This window comes from Eschrichtius robustus, chromosome 11, assembly GCF_028021215.1.
Source record: "Eschrichtius robustus isolate mEscRob2 chromosome 11, mEscRob2.pri, whole genome shotgun sequence".
Taxonomy (NCBI): domain Eukaryota; kingdom Metazoa; phylum Chordata; class Mammalia; order Artiodactyla; family Eschrichtiidae; genus Eschrichtius; species Eschrichtius robustus.
The window spans coordinates 49,527,872-49,542,594 of NC_090834.1; the positions used below are offsets into that span (position 1 = coordinate 49,527,872).

The window sequence follows — 14,723 nt, forward strand, 5'->3', positions numbered from 1 at the left end:
GAAATCTAACTCCTTCTCCCTCATTTCATAGATGAGAATAATTTGCTCAAGGTCACATAGCTACATTATTACAAAGCTCAAACCTAATACATTCTAGTACAATCCATGCTATACCATGCTACCACTTCTCAACAAACTCTCCTTATGTATCTCCCCAACACTGGGATATTCAAAGTGAAAAGAAATATCTATAAAACAGAAACATAGAAAAGCTGAAGAAATAGATTCATGTACAGGGTGCAGTATAAACCACTCTGATGTTTTATACATGTTTATTTTAGATCAAGACTTTCTACTTATGAAAAAAAAAGTTCATTGATATTTCAAGCCTCGTATACAGTACTTACAATTCAAAATATAAAAAAATGTACAGCCCTTAATTGTGGTCCCTAAAACATAAGCAATTTTATTTTCCTGTCTTTATAAAGCCAAAATGGCTACTATATAACAAAATATTATTTGGGGTAAAAATTATTCCTAATGTGAACTCTAAAGTGCATACTTTTTAATTGTATGCAAATGTTAATGTATGCTGATGTCCACAATAAAAGAATATGTTTAAATGTCAAAGAAGAAATACATTCACAAGCAAAAAATACACATTTTTTGTAGGTTACTAGAAGCCTTAATATGAGAGCTACAAAATGCCCCATACCATTTCAGAACCACATTTGCCGGAATGAACATGTCAGATGGACTTGGTGTCATCTGGGCCTGAGAGACAGCAAACGATGAAGCAAAATTGTAGAAGTTGTCTAACATCTTTTGTGTGAACTAAAAGTTAATAATAAATAGATTAATGGATTATACTAAATACTCCATTTAGACCTTAATATTTTTAATTAAAAATGTTGTCATATTAACTTGGTTTAAGGACTGTGAGTTCTGAGACAGTCTAATGCTGAACATTAAGGCAAGTCATAAAATGACATTATGCCACAAAATCATAACAATCTGCCTTTAGTACTTTCTTTATATCGCAAAGAATTTCTATGATTATCAAATATTTTTAAGTTTATAACATATTCATTTTGGGAAAAAAAAAGAAAAGATGTTTTTTCATTCAAAATATCTTCTTTTATCTCCACCTTTGGAGATACCCCTCTCCTCAAATACCACCCTCATCAAATCAACCTATTCTCTCATATAAAATAGTAACCATATCCAAGAAGTCTTTTTCTTACCAGAAAGATAAAAACTTAAGTATAAAAAAGGAACAACTGGTTACTTGCCATCAATTACAAAGAAGAGAAAGGTAACACTATTCCATTTCTATTTCCTGGTCTGTTTGTTCTCACTGACCCTCAAATGGGCAAATCCACTAACATCCTCCAAGACTCCTTTGTAGAAGCAAGAAGTAAACTGATTCACATTCCTTGAGAATCAAATGGGTTTAAGCGCTAAACCCCAAAATTAATGAACTACTAACGATAATACTACCTTTTATTCACTCAAAAATAATCTTCCCAACATCACTTTCTCCGAAACACAACACTAGCCATGAAGGTTCTTGCTGTCTCTTTCTACATGGAAGAAACATCTTATTAGGGTTTTTGTTTGTTTAATAATATTGAGGTAGTTTAGTCCAAGAGACTCTACTGTTAAGGTACTTGAACCAATATCAGAGTTGAACCAATAAGATCACTAACTAAAAGATCAGTATCAGGAGAAAAAAAATCAACAGCAACCCTCCATAGAAGCAAAAAACATTTTTAAATGTAACTTTAAGAAGATCCAATTCATGACAGAAACAAAGTCTGTAAGATACCTAGGGGAAATGCTAAGACAAGCTAATAGTTAAGACTTTTGTGGAAAATATTTTAAGACTGTCTTGAGAGATAAGAAAGAAAACAAATGAAAGGACTTATATACCATGTCAAGTGGAAAGATACAATATGTTCACGGATGGGAATACTTAATGTGATAAAGGCACATTAAACCTATAAATCCAATGTTATTTTCAACTAAATTCCAACAAGATTTTTCATGGCACTTGACAAGCTGACACTAAAATTATTATGAAAAATACCTAAGCCTATTTTGATGACTAGGAGGAGGGACTTGGCCTTCCAGATATTAAGATTTTTCCTGGCAAAGGGACAGGCAAATAAACTAACTGGGATAAAAGAGAGAGCCCAGAAACAAACCTAAGCATATGTGACACATAATATATAACAAAGATGCTATTATTCAGAATAAAAAAAAATGTGGACTAACTATTCATTTAATGGGACTAGAACAACTAGTTTTCCATAGGGGGGAAAATGAGTTTAGATCCCTTCCCATACCACACACAAACACAATTCAAAAAGTAAAACGTTAAAAGCCTTAAGAACTATAAGAGAACATAACATCTTTACATATCAGCATAGGGAAGAATTTCTCAAATACAAAAAACCCACAAATCATAAAGGAAACAACTGACAAAACTTGTCTACAGAAAAATATATTATGTCTGTATGCAAAAGACACCATAAACAATACTAAAAGACAAGGTAGGAGAAAAAATTTACAACATATACAACAAAGGATTATTATCCAGAACACATAAAGGCCTTTCCCAAAAAGCTAAAATTAAAAAGTGTCAAAAATAACACAATAGAAAATTGGGGGAAATTATATAAACAGTCAATTCCTATAAAAGAAAATACAAATGCAGGCCAAAAACCTGAAAAGATGCTCAACTTCACCACCAGTCCAAAAAACAAACCAAAACAATAGTAATATTCTAATTTCACCTATGAAGTTTGGCAAAAATTTAAGGCCTGATAAATATTACTAAGAATGTATAAAAACATCTACCAATATGGAAATGGAAAAACAAACTGCGGCTCATTCGTACTTATGACATATGACAATTAAAACAAACTAAATCGATTCCATGTGTCAACACAGATACATCTTTAAAAATAATGCTGAGTGAACAATAGTAAGTTGTAGAAGTTTGTGCAGTATGATACAAACATTTATATCCATTTAAAAAACATATGAAAGGGTAAATAACAAGAAGGAAAAACAGAAGAACCAGAAAAAAAGAGATTCAACACAGAAGAGAAATAAAAGGAATTTCTGGAGTAATGGTGAAAGAAAACAATACCTTAACAACAGCTATGCAACAGACCCAGAGAATAATCAGTCCACAGTGGAACAAAAAAGAGAGTTCCAAGAGGAATGTTTCCAAGACAAATTTTAAGTTGCTATATTTAAATATATTGAATGGGAATTTACAATTGGCAGAGTTTGGGCATAAATTATTAGAAATGGAAATACAGAAATCAATGCAAAGGAAAAAAATGAGAAATTTATTAACCAGGATAAATGAAAAGTTATACAGAACAAGAAATATAATCATAGCACTACACCTGGCTCAGTTTTGAAAAACATTTACCAGGTCATAATACTGAAAACTCTGAATACTAACTTAATGAAAATCTATATTGGAAAGGTGGGGAGAAAAGATATCTGTGTATTTTGGAGAACAGAGGATTAAGAGAGCTAAATCATGTTATGTATTGGTAAGTCAATGGAAAATACCTATAACAAATAAATTAATAAAGATTAATCAAGTTTCTTCTGACACATGGAAATAAATACAAGAAGAAAGAGGGAAAAAATATGAGGGGGAGGTTGAAAGTGACTGCTGCTGAGAGGCAGAATAAAGCAGAATATAAAAGGTATAATAGAGGACAGCTGTTTTACATGTAAAACCATTTGACTTTCTAAACCATGTACTACTGATAAAAACTAAAGTGAAGTAAGAATAACTAAGAGCATAAATTAGAAACATGTTTAAACACACATACAAATAGTACTATACATGTTTTGTGAATAAATATGAAAAAATTTTTTTAAGTACTGAAATACAGATAGGAAAGATATATAAAGTTAGAAGAGTAGCTACCTGGAGAGGAAAGGGAAGAAGAGAAGCAGAGAGCAGTGGGCTGTATCTGTAACACTTTATATAATTTTTTAATTAGTAGCAAATATAGCAAAATGTAACAGTTAAATCTAGGTGGAAGACACATGGAAATCTTCAAATATACCCCACTATAAAGAGAGCTCTATAAGGACGGGTATTATTTTATTTTGTCTACCTATCTTTATCTGTTTGTTCTTAAAAAATGCCTCGCACACAATAGGTATACAATAAATATTTGTGGAATGCACTTTTCTATATATTAAAATATTTCATAGTAAAACGTTTAATAAAAAATACATATGCTTCATTAAAAAGCTCAAATAATTGATAATTATAGAGTAAAAAGTCTTCTTGCCCCTCCCCAGAGATAACATCACTTTGTCGTGTATTTTCCAGACATTTTTCAAATACAATCTATATGGGACACTATAAGTATTGTTTTACAACTTGCTTTTTTCAGCATGGTTTATTTTTTAAATTACTGACAAAATTTTTAAAACCCAGACTCTGCCATTCTTTATTTATTTATTTATTTATTTATGGCTGTGTTGGGTCTTCGTTTCTGTGCGAGGGCTTTCTCCAGTTGTGGCAAGCGGGGGCCACTCCTCATCGCGGTACGTGGGCCTCTCACCATCGTGGCCTCTCTTGTTGCGGAGCACAGGCTCCAGACGGGCAGGCTCAATAATTGCGGCTCACGGGCCCAGTTGCCCCACGGCATGTGGGATCTTCCCAGACCAGGGCTCCAACCCGTGTCCCCTGCATTGGCAGGCAGATTCTCAACCACTGTGCCACCAGGGAAGCCCCTGCCATTCTTTAATTTGGCCCATTCTCAAGAGATCATATGACAAGTCAGCACTTAAATTCATGGCCACAATCCTCAAAAATGTGCTGCCCAGCAAGCCCAGAAGGTTTCCATAGTCCATTCACCCTCCTCCTCTCCTAGAGGACTTGTTTAATAATCCTTTTGGTTTAGATTTCCAATACTTCCTTTTCCCCTCAATCTTAGCTGATGACCTTGCTTCCTATTTCACTGAGCAAAGAGAAGGAATCGAGAGAGAGAACTTGCACAACTTCTCATCAGCACATTTACCAACCTTCTGTGTCTGTCTGTGCCCATATATCCATTACTATAAACACTGTCCATTACCCTATCGAAAACCTCACAATACGGTCTTATTTCCTACTCAAGGACACCACTTTCACAAGCCTCCCCACTCTCCTGCATCATCAATTTTTCTCTCACTAATGTTTCATTCCTGTCAAACACGATATAATATCTCCGATTAAAAACAGAAAGAAAAAAAAAATTCCTTGTCCCCATAGCCCCCTCAAGCAACCAGACCATTCATCTGCTGTCCTTTATGACAACACTCGTCAAGAGTCATCTATATTCACTGTTTCCATTTCCTCCTCTCCAATTCACTCAACCTCGCTGCAAACTCCCTTTCCACCTCTATGAACTCTTGTCAAAATCTGTAATGACTTCTACCTTGCTGAATCCAACGGTTAATTCTTAGCCTTCATCTTACTTGACCCATCAGCAGTGAATACTATTGATCACTTCTTCCTTCTTAAAATCCAGTCTTTGCTTGGCTTCCAAAACAGAACTTTTGGGGTCTCCTCCTACTTCAGGCTGCTCCTTTCCTTTTATTTCTCCTTATCTCTTAAGCGTCTCAACTTTGAAATGGCCCCAAGCTCTGTCACTGGCCAATTTTTCTATTTACAGTTACTTCTCAGTGATCACATCCCCTTCCCAACTTTAAATACCACCTCTACACTGATGACTCCCAGATTTTTACTTATCTTGAACTCTAAACTTGTCTTCTCCCGCTGGATATCTAACAGGCACCCCAAACATAGTACAATCAAAATTCAACTCCTGATTCCACTCCCAGAGCATACTTGTTCTTTTCACAATATTCCTGTGTTCTTGTTCCTGGATCCAACACCCTTGGAGCCATAGTTGATGTCTCTATCTCAGACCTCACATGTGATCCACAACATGAAACACTATTGGCCCCATCTTCAAATTATCTCCAGAAATCAACTACTTTTCATCACCTCCATTTCTACTTCCCCATACTTCCTGGTTCAAGTCATTAAAATCTCTCACCTAGATTTTCACAAGAGCCTCCTAACTGATCTTCCTCCTTCCCTCTTTGCCTCACTACCGTTTCTCTCCAAAGATGCAAAAGTGATCCTTTAAAAATATAAGTTAGATCATATTACTCTCTTGCTCAAAACTCTCTTATGTTTTCTCTTCCAAACAGAATATAAGCCAAAATCTTTACAAAAGCCAATGAGGTCGCATATGATTTATCCTGCAGCCACCTCCCCCATAATCTCCAACCTCATCTCCCATCTCTCACCCTTGTTCACTCTACTCCAGACACGAAGTTTCACTTTATTCTTCAAACATAACAGGGCCTTTGTAATAGCTATAACTCTGCCTAGATCATTCTCCCCTTCAGGCCTCTGCCAGACAGGTTAAAAGTCAACCCTTATGGAATTGTGTCACTTTAAGCTCCACGAGGACAAGGATCTTGCTTATCAGGTTTACAACTGTATACTCACAGCCTAGCATACTAATTGTGGGAGGAAAAGAGGAAAAGCTAATATTTAAACCCATTTTAAAAAATCACTTTGAGCTATTTTATCACTATAAAAACTTAAGTCTCATCAAAGCATTTATAAATTTTAAAATACCTATAGAGAGGCAGACAAACTGAAAATATTCATGGAAGCCAATAACTTATGTCATATGTGTTTACCTTCATTTTTACATGAATTCTACCACTAGGCTAATTTCTAAAGTACAGAATGTGATTTTTAAATTATTTTAGAAAATAATGAAATGTACATTCCATTACCTGAGTAAATGAGTCAACTGAAGACACAGCAGCATTACCTACAGGAGTCTGCTGAGCCAGACTGTCCAATAATTCCACTGAAATTCCAATCTGAGCAACAGATGGAGTTCGGACAATATTCATGGCTCCAAAAGGGTGCTGGCTTCCTTCTCCTGAAAAAAATTAACATGTGCCACATATTTTAAATTTAACTTGTATACACACAAATTCCTCTATAAAGATGTGAAGAACCTCTGATCTATATGCACTAAAAAGTTCTGTTACATGAAAGTTTGTCTCTTCTCAGATAAATGTAAAAGGATGCCTAGCTTTTACCGTATTAACAAATAATTAAGAAAACCGAAATTTTCCCCGCCAGAAAAATAGCTGTTACTTTTCTAAAACTTACAAAATTATTGCAGCTAGAAATGGAAATTAAGAGAATAAGAGAAAAATAACTAAATGAGCATTAATTAGATAAAAGATTCTCAATGCTAACTCTGAGGGAAGGATATTTTTAAAGATTTTTAGAATTAGTTTTAATATTTTCTGATTATTCCACTAAAGAAAGAGCTTTCATTGCCATTAATACTGATAACGACATGGCATATTTTATTAAATGTCATAAATCACCCCACTCAACACCTGATGATCTGTTATCAAATAGGCAATAAAGAAATTTGCAGCTTATTCAGAAAATAGTAATTTTCGCCTTTACGATATATTTATTTACAAGTAAAATATATAATACATAAGATATATCAAATGTATATTTGATATATCTGAGCCTCTAAGTGTCAGCTAACTTATACATGAAAAAATAGACCAGTTTTATTAATCCACATAAGACATAATCAGAAGTTAGTCTAATGAAAGAAAAAAAAAATCATACAATGAATAGACTTTTGGTTTACCTGCTTTTTATATGACTATAAAATGTCTAAACAAATACTACAGAACAAAACTCTAGGACAACACACATTCCTAATAACTAGAACACTTACTGCAAGTATCAAAACTCATTAAATTTTCAAGCATATGAATACAAACATAACTGTATTTTTCTGTGCTTTAAAAATACACACACTTCACTAAACATGACTGGTTTAAGATATTTTTGGTATTTTGAAATTATTTGTTTTACTTAATTTCCACGTTTGTGAATTTTCCAGGTTTACTTCTGTTACTTCTAATTTCTATCAATGTGGTCGGAGAACATACTTTGCATGATTTCAATCTTTTAAAATATGCTAAGACTTGTTTTGTGGCCTAACATACAGCTATTCAAGGAAATGTTCCATAGGCACTTGAGTAGAATGTATATTCTGCTTTTGTTGCATAGAATGTTCTATGTAAGTCTATTAGGTCTAGTTGGTTTATAGTGTTTTTCAAGTCTTGTTTCCTTGATGATCCTCTGTCTAGTTGTTCTATCCATATTGAAAGTAAGGTATTGAAGTTTCCAACTATTATTGTTGAACTGATTATTTCTCCTTTCAACTCTGTCTATTTCTGCTTCATGAGGCTCTATTAGGTACACAAAAGTTTGTAATTGTATCTTTTTGATAGAGTGACCCTTTGGTTTCAGTCTGCATAATTTTTTTTCATCCTTTACTTTCAACCAATTTATATCTTTGAATCAATAGCTGTATCATGTTTTTTAATCCCTCTACAAATCTCTACCTTTTAATTGAAGGGCTGAATTTCATGTTAAATAGATACTTGCCAGTGTATCATTTTAATTCCCTTATCATTTCCTTTACTATATATATATATTTATTATATTCTTTAAATGGTTGCACTGGGGACTACAATTAACATCTTAACATAGAACAACTCTAGTTTGGATTAATACCAATTTAATTTCAACAGTATACAAAAACTTTGCTCGTATGTAACTGCTTCTCTCCCTTATGTTGTTATTGTCACTAATTACATCTTTATACCTAGTATGCCCATAAGCAGACTTAAGAGTTTTTGTTTTATGCCACTGTCTTTTATATCAGATAGGAAAAAAAGCAAAGTTACAATGTATGTATTAAGCCTTTTATAATTACCTGTATAGTTACCTTTAGCTGTGTTCTTTTTTACTTAACATGAATTTGAATTACTATCCCAGGTCCTCTCATTTCAGCCTGAAGGACTCCCTTTAGCATTTCCTACAGGGTAAGTCCTCTAGCCACTATTCCAATTTCTGTTTATCTGGGAACGTCTTCATTTCTCCATTTCTGATGGCTAGATAACTCTTGATTGACCTTTTTTCTTTCAGTACTTTAAACATGTCATCCCACTGCCTCTGGACTAAATGTTTCTGACGAGAAACCAGACATAATCTAGTAAGGACCCTTGCATGTGATGAGCTGCTTCCCTTGCCACTTTCAAGATGCTCTGTCTTGGGCAGTTTATCATGTCTTGGAGTGAAGTTTATCCTACTTAAGTTTGCTGAGCTACTTAAGTGTGTAGATTAATGTTTTTCATCAAATTTAGAGTATTAGGGCAATTATTTCTTCAAATATTCTTTCTACCCCTTCTCTCCTCTTCTTCTGGGACTCCCATTATGCATATGTTGGCATGCCTGATGGTGTCTCACAGGTTTCTAAGGCTCTGTTCATTTTTCATTCTTTTTTCTTTCTGCTCTTCAAATTAGATATTTTACCTATCTTCAAATTCACTGATTCTTTCTTGCACCTACTCAAATCTGCTTCTGAAACCCTCTAGTCAAATTTTCATTTCAGTTACTGTACTTTTCCACTCCATAACTTATTTCCTTTAAAAATTTTTCCTTAAAAAATTTTTTCTATTGGTATCTTCTATTTGATGATACATCATTCTCCTGATTGCCTTTAGCTCTTCAAGAATATTTGAGACAGCTTCCTTAAAGTCTTTGACTATTAAGTCCAATGTCTATACTTCCTAGGAACAGTTTCTATTCATTTCTTCTGTGAAAGGGCCTTGTTTCTTGCATGCTTCATAGCATTTTGTTGAAAACTGGATATTGAATAATGTGACAACTCCAGCAATCAGATGTTTCACCTCTCCTTAGGGTTTATTGCTACTGTTTGTTGTGGCTGTTTCCTTGTTTAATGATTTTTCTGAACTAATACTATAAAGTCTGTATTTTTTGTCATTTGTGACCACTGAAGTCTCTGTTCTATTAGGTTAGTGGTTAGCTAGTGAATGGAGATTTCCTTAGAAGCCTGGAACCAAAAAATTCTCCCAGTGTTTGCAGGTGGGCTTTGTGTGTTGAGACATGCCTTCAATGCTCACGTCTTCGGGCTTCCCTTGTGGTGCAGTGGTTAAGAATCCGCCTGCCAGTGCAGGGGACACGGGTTTGAGCCCTGGTCTGGGAAGATCCCGCATGCCGTGGAGCAACTAAGCCCGTGCGCCACAACTACTGAAGGCTGCGCGCCTAGAGCCTGTGCTCTGCAACAAGAGAAGCCACTGCAATGAGAAGCCCGCGCACCACTACAAGGAGTAGCCCCCACTCGCCACAACTAGAGAAAGCCCCTGCGCAGCAATAAAGACCCAACGCAGCCATAAATAAATAAATTTATTTATTTATTTAAAAAAAAACTCATGCTTTCAAGGTCAGCCAGCAGGAAGAGCTTAGGACCTTCTTAGGTCTTTCCCAAGCATGTGCACAGCCTTGGACACCCATGTGGTCTTTTAGATTCCCAGGAATCCCCAGGAGAATTTCAAAACCCTTGTTCCCCAAAGTATCTTATTCCCAGCCTTTCCTTCCAAGCTTTTTGGTTAGTCTGTTATTTGCCCCAACCGTTGTCACTGCCTCAGGCAGCAGTGACTAATACATTTACCTGTAAACATTTTTGACAAACATGCAGAAAGTCACTTTAGCAGTGGAAGAGTTCCAAGTTAAAAGAGATAAAGGCGAGCCTTTTAAATCAGTCTTCCAGGGAACCACAGAACAAAACAAGTTAATTACAATTAATTGTGAATAAGGTCCATTCTGCTCCCTCTGGTATCAGTACCAGTACCAAGAACATGGTCTGTTATTTTCAAGGCTACCACTGAGCTGAGGAACAAGGGTTGGGGTCAGGGTAGATTAACTGCCACAAAGCTCACTGTTCTTACAGAGGTTCAGTGTTTTATCTTGATTAAATGTCCCTGTGGTTTCGACAAGCCTTTGGTTAGTTTCCAGAGTCCTGCAAAAGTTGATTCTGAGAATTTTTGCCAATTTTTGTTGTTGTTGTTTTTATGGAGGGATGAACTTTTGGAGTTCCTTACTCCATCATTTTAATTGTTTTAAGCCTAGAATTATGCTAAGTCCAGAAAACGTACTGCTATTTGCCTGTATAACAGGCTCCAACGATCTCAATCAAGGAAAGTAGTTCAATACAACCTACTACTGCCTCAGTTATAACTACCCAGAGAGTGATCGGCCCAAGCAGAAAGCCCTGTCATCTCTAACCTCCATCCTTTATCACACACAAGCTCTTGGCAAATGAGTGAAGCCCTAAGGAAAACTCTCTAAGATCTGTTGTAAAAATTGGGGCTAAGGAAATATTCTGACTCTTTTATTTTAAAGCTCTCTGGGACTAAGACAACTTAAGATGGGAAAAACAAAAAAACCCTCAGTCTTCAGTAATCTTTAATCTATATTTTCAAAGAAATCTACTGTGCAGTTAAACCATTCCTTTAGTCAATATTATTCTCAAAACGGGCTTGACACAGTAATTGATACCCTCCAAGTACAAAGGTTCTTGTTTGCAAACCATAAAATATTGGAAAGAAACATTGGAACATAATGTACAAACTTACAGTGAGTGTTTAATTTTGGATATGAATTCTTGACAGCCAAAGTAAAAAGGAAAACATGATCAGTTACACTGAGTCTTATAACCAAAAAATTAAAAAACAAAAACAGCAGGGAAAGTAAAACATCTGACCTGGTCTTTAAAAAAAAACATACATTACAGAAAGTTCTCAGTAACATTCCAATAGTAAAAGCAGCAGCAAATCTTTTAAGGTTGTTTCTCAAAGTATCCCTCTTCACTAGCCTAACACAAAGCACAACTCAGAGGAGAAAATCCTATAGGAAACTAGTGCTTTACTGTCAGTATACAAGGAAAAGCAGTCATCATCATTTACTATCTGAGTGTGACTTTTAAAAACTATATACACTTCATTTCACAAAAAATGTTCAGAAGAATAAAGAGATATTAAAAAACCTTATTAGAATTTTAATAAGTACTAAAGTACACCAAACTCAAACATCCATTCCAGATTTCCCACATTTGCCTGGCTTTTAAGTTATAAATAGCCAAAATGGGCCACGTTCGCTGAATACAACTGTTCCTCAAGTGTCACTAATAAATGTAGAACATACCCATTTTATAAATCTGACTCCTGATTTTAAACACATCTCTAATAGATTCGAGCTTATCATCACTTCTGGTCTTTCTTCTGGCAATTGCATTGTCAAAGTGTAATACTTGAAACCTTGAAATTTTGAAACTTTTAATGGCTCATAATTTATTGAAGAAAGAATGGCCATCTTCTTTGATCTGTAATTTGCAAAACATTGTCATTTTTAGACTTATAAACATTATTTAGAATCAATCCAATTAGTTTCATTCATTTCTACATTATCTTCTCATCACCTTTGTATACACACCCACTTTCAGCAATGTCCACTTACAAACTGTATCCAATCAAATTTGGAGCCCAAACATAAGAGATGAAAGAATACCAGCACACATCCTTTTACCACATGTCCAAGATTTTGTCACAAAATACTACGTGATTAATTCCTCCTTGCTGAATGACTAAATGGATAAGAATACCATATTTTCTTTTGGTCCTTAGAAATATACTGTTCAATCATCCATTTTTTTAATTGAGAAAATTCACCTAAGAGACCATAATCTGAAGATTCAATCTTGAGATTTTGCTTATATGATCAACTTCACCACCATCATGAGTCTAGAATGCTGCTATTTGCCTCATTGTATTCATTTTCTTTTTTTAAAAATAAATTTATTGGGGATCATTAACCAAGATGGCGGAGTAGAAGGACGTGCTCTCACTCCCTCTTGCGAGAGCACAAGAATCACAACTGGCTGCTGGACAATCATTGACAGGAAGACCCTGGACTTCACCAAGGAGGATACCCCACATCCAAGGACAGAGGAGAAGCCACAGTGAGACGGTAGGAGCGGCGCAATCAGAGTAAAATCAAATCCCGTAACTGCTGGGTGGGTGACTCACAGACTGGCGAACACTTATACCACAGAAGTCCACCCACTGGAGTGAAAGTTCTGAGCCCCACATCAGGCTTCCCAAACTGGGGGTCCTGCAACGGGAGGAGGAATTCCTAGAGAATCAGACTTTGAAGCCTAGTGGGAATTGATTGCAGGACTTCTACAGGACTGGGGGAAACAAAGACCCCACTCTTGGAGGGCACACACAAAGTAGTGTGTGCATCGGGACCCAGGGGAAGGAGTAGTGACCCTGGGGGAGACTGAACCAGACCTACCTGCTGGTGTTGGGGGGTCTCCTGCAGAGGCGGGGGGTGGCTCTGTTTCACCGTGGGGACAAGGACACTGGCAGCGGAGGTTCTGGGAAGTGCTCCTTGGCGTGAGCCCTCCCAGAGTCTGCCATTAACCCCACCAAAGAGCCCAGGTAGGCTCCAGTGTTGGGTTGCCTAAGGCAAAACAACCAACAGGGAGGGAACCCAGCCCCACCCATCAACAGTCAAGTGGATTAAAGTTTTACTGAGCTCTGACCGCCACAGCAACAGTCAGCTCTACCCACCACCAGAGCCTCCCATCAAGCCTCTTAGATAGCCTCAACCACCAGAGGGCAGACAGCAGAAGCAAGAAAAACTACAATCCTGCAGCCTGTGGACCAAAAACCACAGTTACAGAAAGATAGACAAGATGAAAAGGCAGAGGGCTATGTACCAGATGAAGGAACAAGAAAAAACCCCAGAAAAACAACTAAATGAAGTGGAGATAGGCAACCTTCCAGAAAAAGAATTCAGAATAATGATAGTGAAGATGATCCAGGACCTCGGAATAAGAATGGAGGCAAAGATTGAGAAGATGCAAGAAGTGATTAACAAAGACCTAGAAGAATTAAAGAACAAACAAACAGAGATGACCAATACAATAACTGAAATGAAAACTACACTAGAAGGAATCAATAGCAGAATAACTGAGGCAGAAGAACGGATAAGTGACCTGGAAGACAGAATGGTGGAATTCACTGCTGCGGAACAGACTAAAGAAAAAAGAATGAAAAGAAATGAAGACAGCCTAAGAGACCTCTGGGACAACATTAAACACAACAACATTCGCATTATAGGGGTCCCAGAAGGAGAAGAGAGAGAGAAAGGACCAGAGAAAATATTTGAAGAGATTATAGTCGAAAACTTCCCTAACATGGGAAAGGAAATAGCCACCCAAGTCCAGGAAGTGCAGAGAGTCCCATACAGGATAAACCCAAGGAGAAACACGCCGAGACATATAGTAATCAAAGTGGCAAAAATTAAAGACAAAGAAAAATTATTGAAAGCAGCAAGGGAAAAATGACAAATAACATACAAGGGAACTCCCATAAGGTTAACAGCTGATTTCTCAGCAGAAACTCTGCAAGCCAGAAGGGAGTGGTATGATATACTTAAAGTGATGAAAGGGAAGAACTCACAACCAAGATTACTCTACCCGGCAAGGATCTCATTTAGATTTGATGGAGAAATCAAAAGCTTTACAGACAAGCAAAAGCTAGGAGAATTCAGCACCACCAAACCAGCTCTACAACAAATGCTAAAGGAACTTCTCTAAGTGGGAAACATATGAGAAGAAAAGGACCTACAAAAACAAACCCAAAACAATTAAGAAAATGGTCATAGGAACATACATATCGATAATTACCTTAAACGTGAAAGGATTGAATGCTCCAACCAAAAGACATAGACTGGCTGAATGGATACAAAA

General features: G+C 36.2%; 1 protein-coding gene across 2 annotated transcripts in view; it reads right to left on the bottom strand.

Annotated features, from left to right (window-relative positions):
• The window catches only part of HIKESHI (heat shock protein nuclear import factor hikeshi), a 39,416-nt gene that overhangs the window by 360 nt on the left and 24,333 nt on the right, over nt 1-14,723 (bottom strand). For both annotated transcript variants that reach the window (XM_068555064.1, XM_068555065.1), the window contains exons 3-4: nt 6,790-6,941; nt 656-774 (exon numbers count right to left, since the gene is read on the bottom strand). In XM_068555064.1, the coding sequence (XP_068411165.1) occupies nt 656-774; nt 6,790-6,941 (271 nt within the window). The remainder of the gene's footprint in view (nt 1-655; nt 775-6,789; nt 6,942-14,723) is intronic.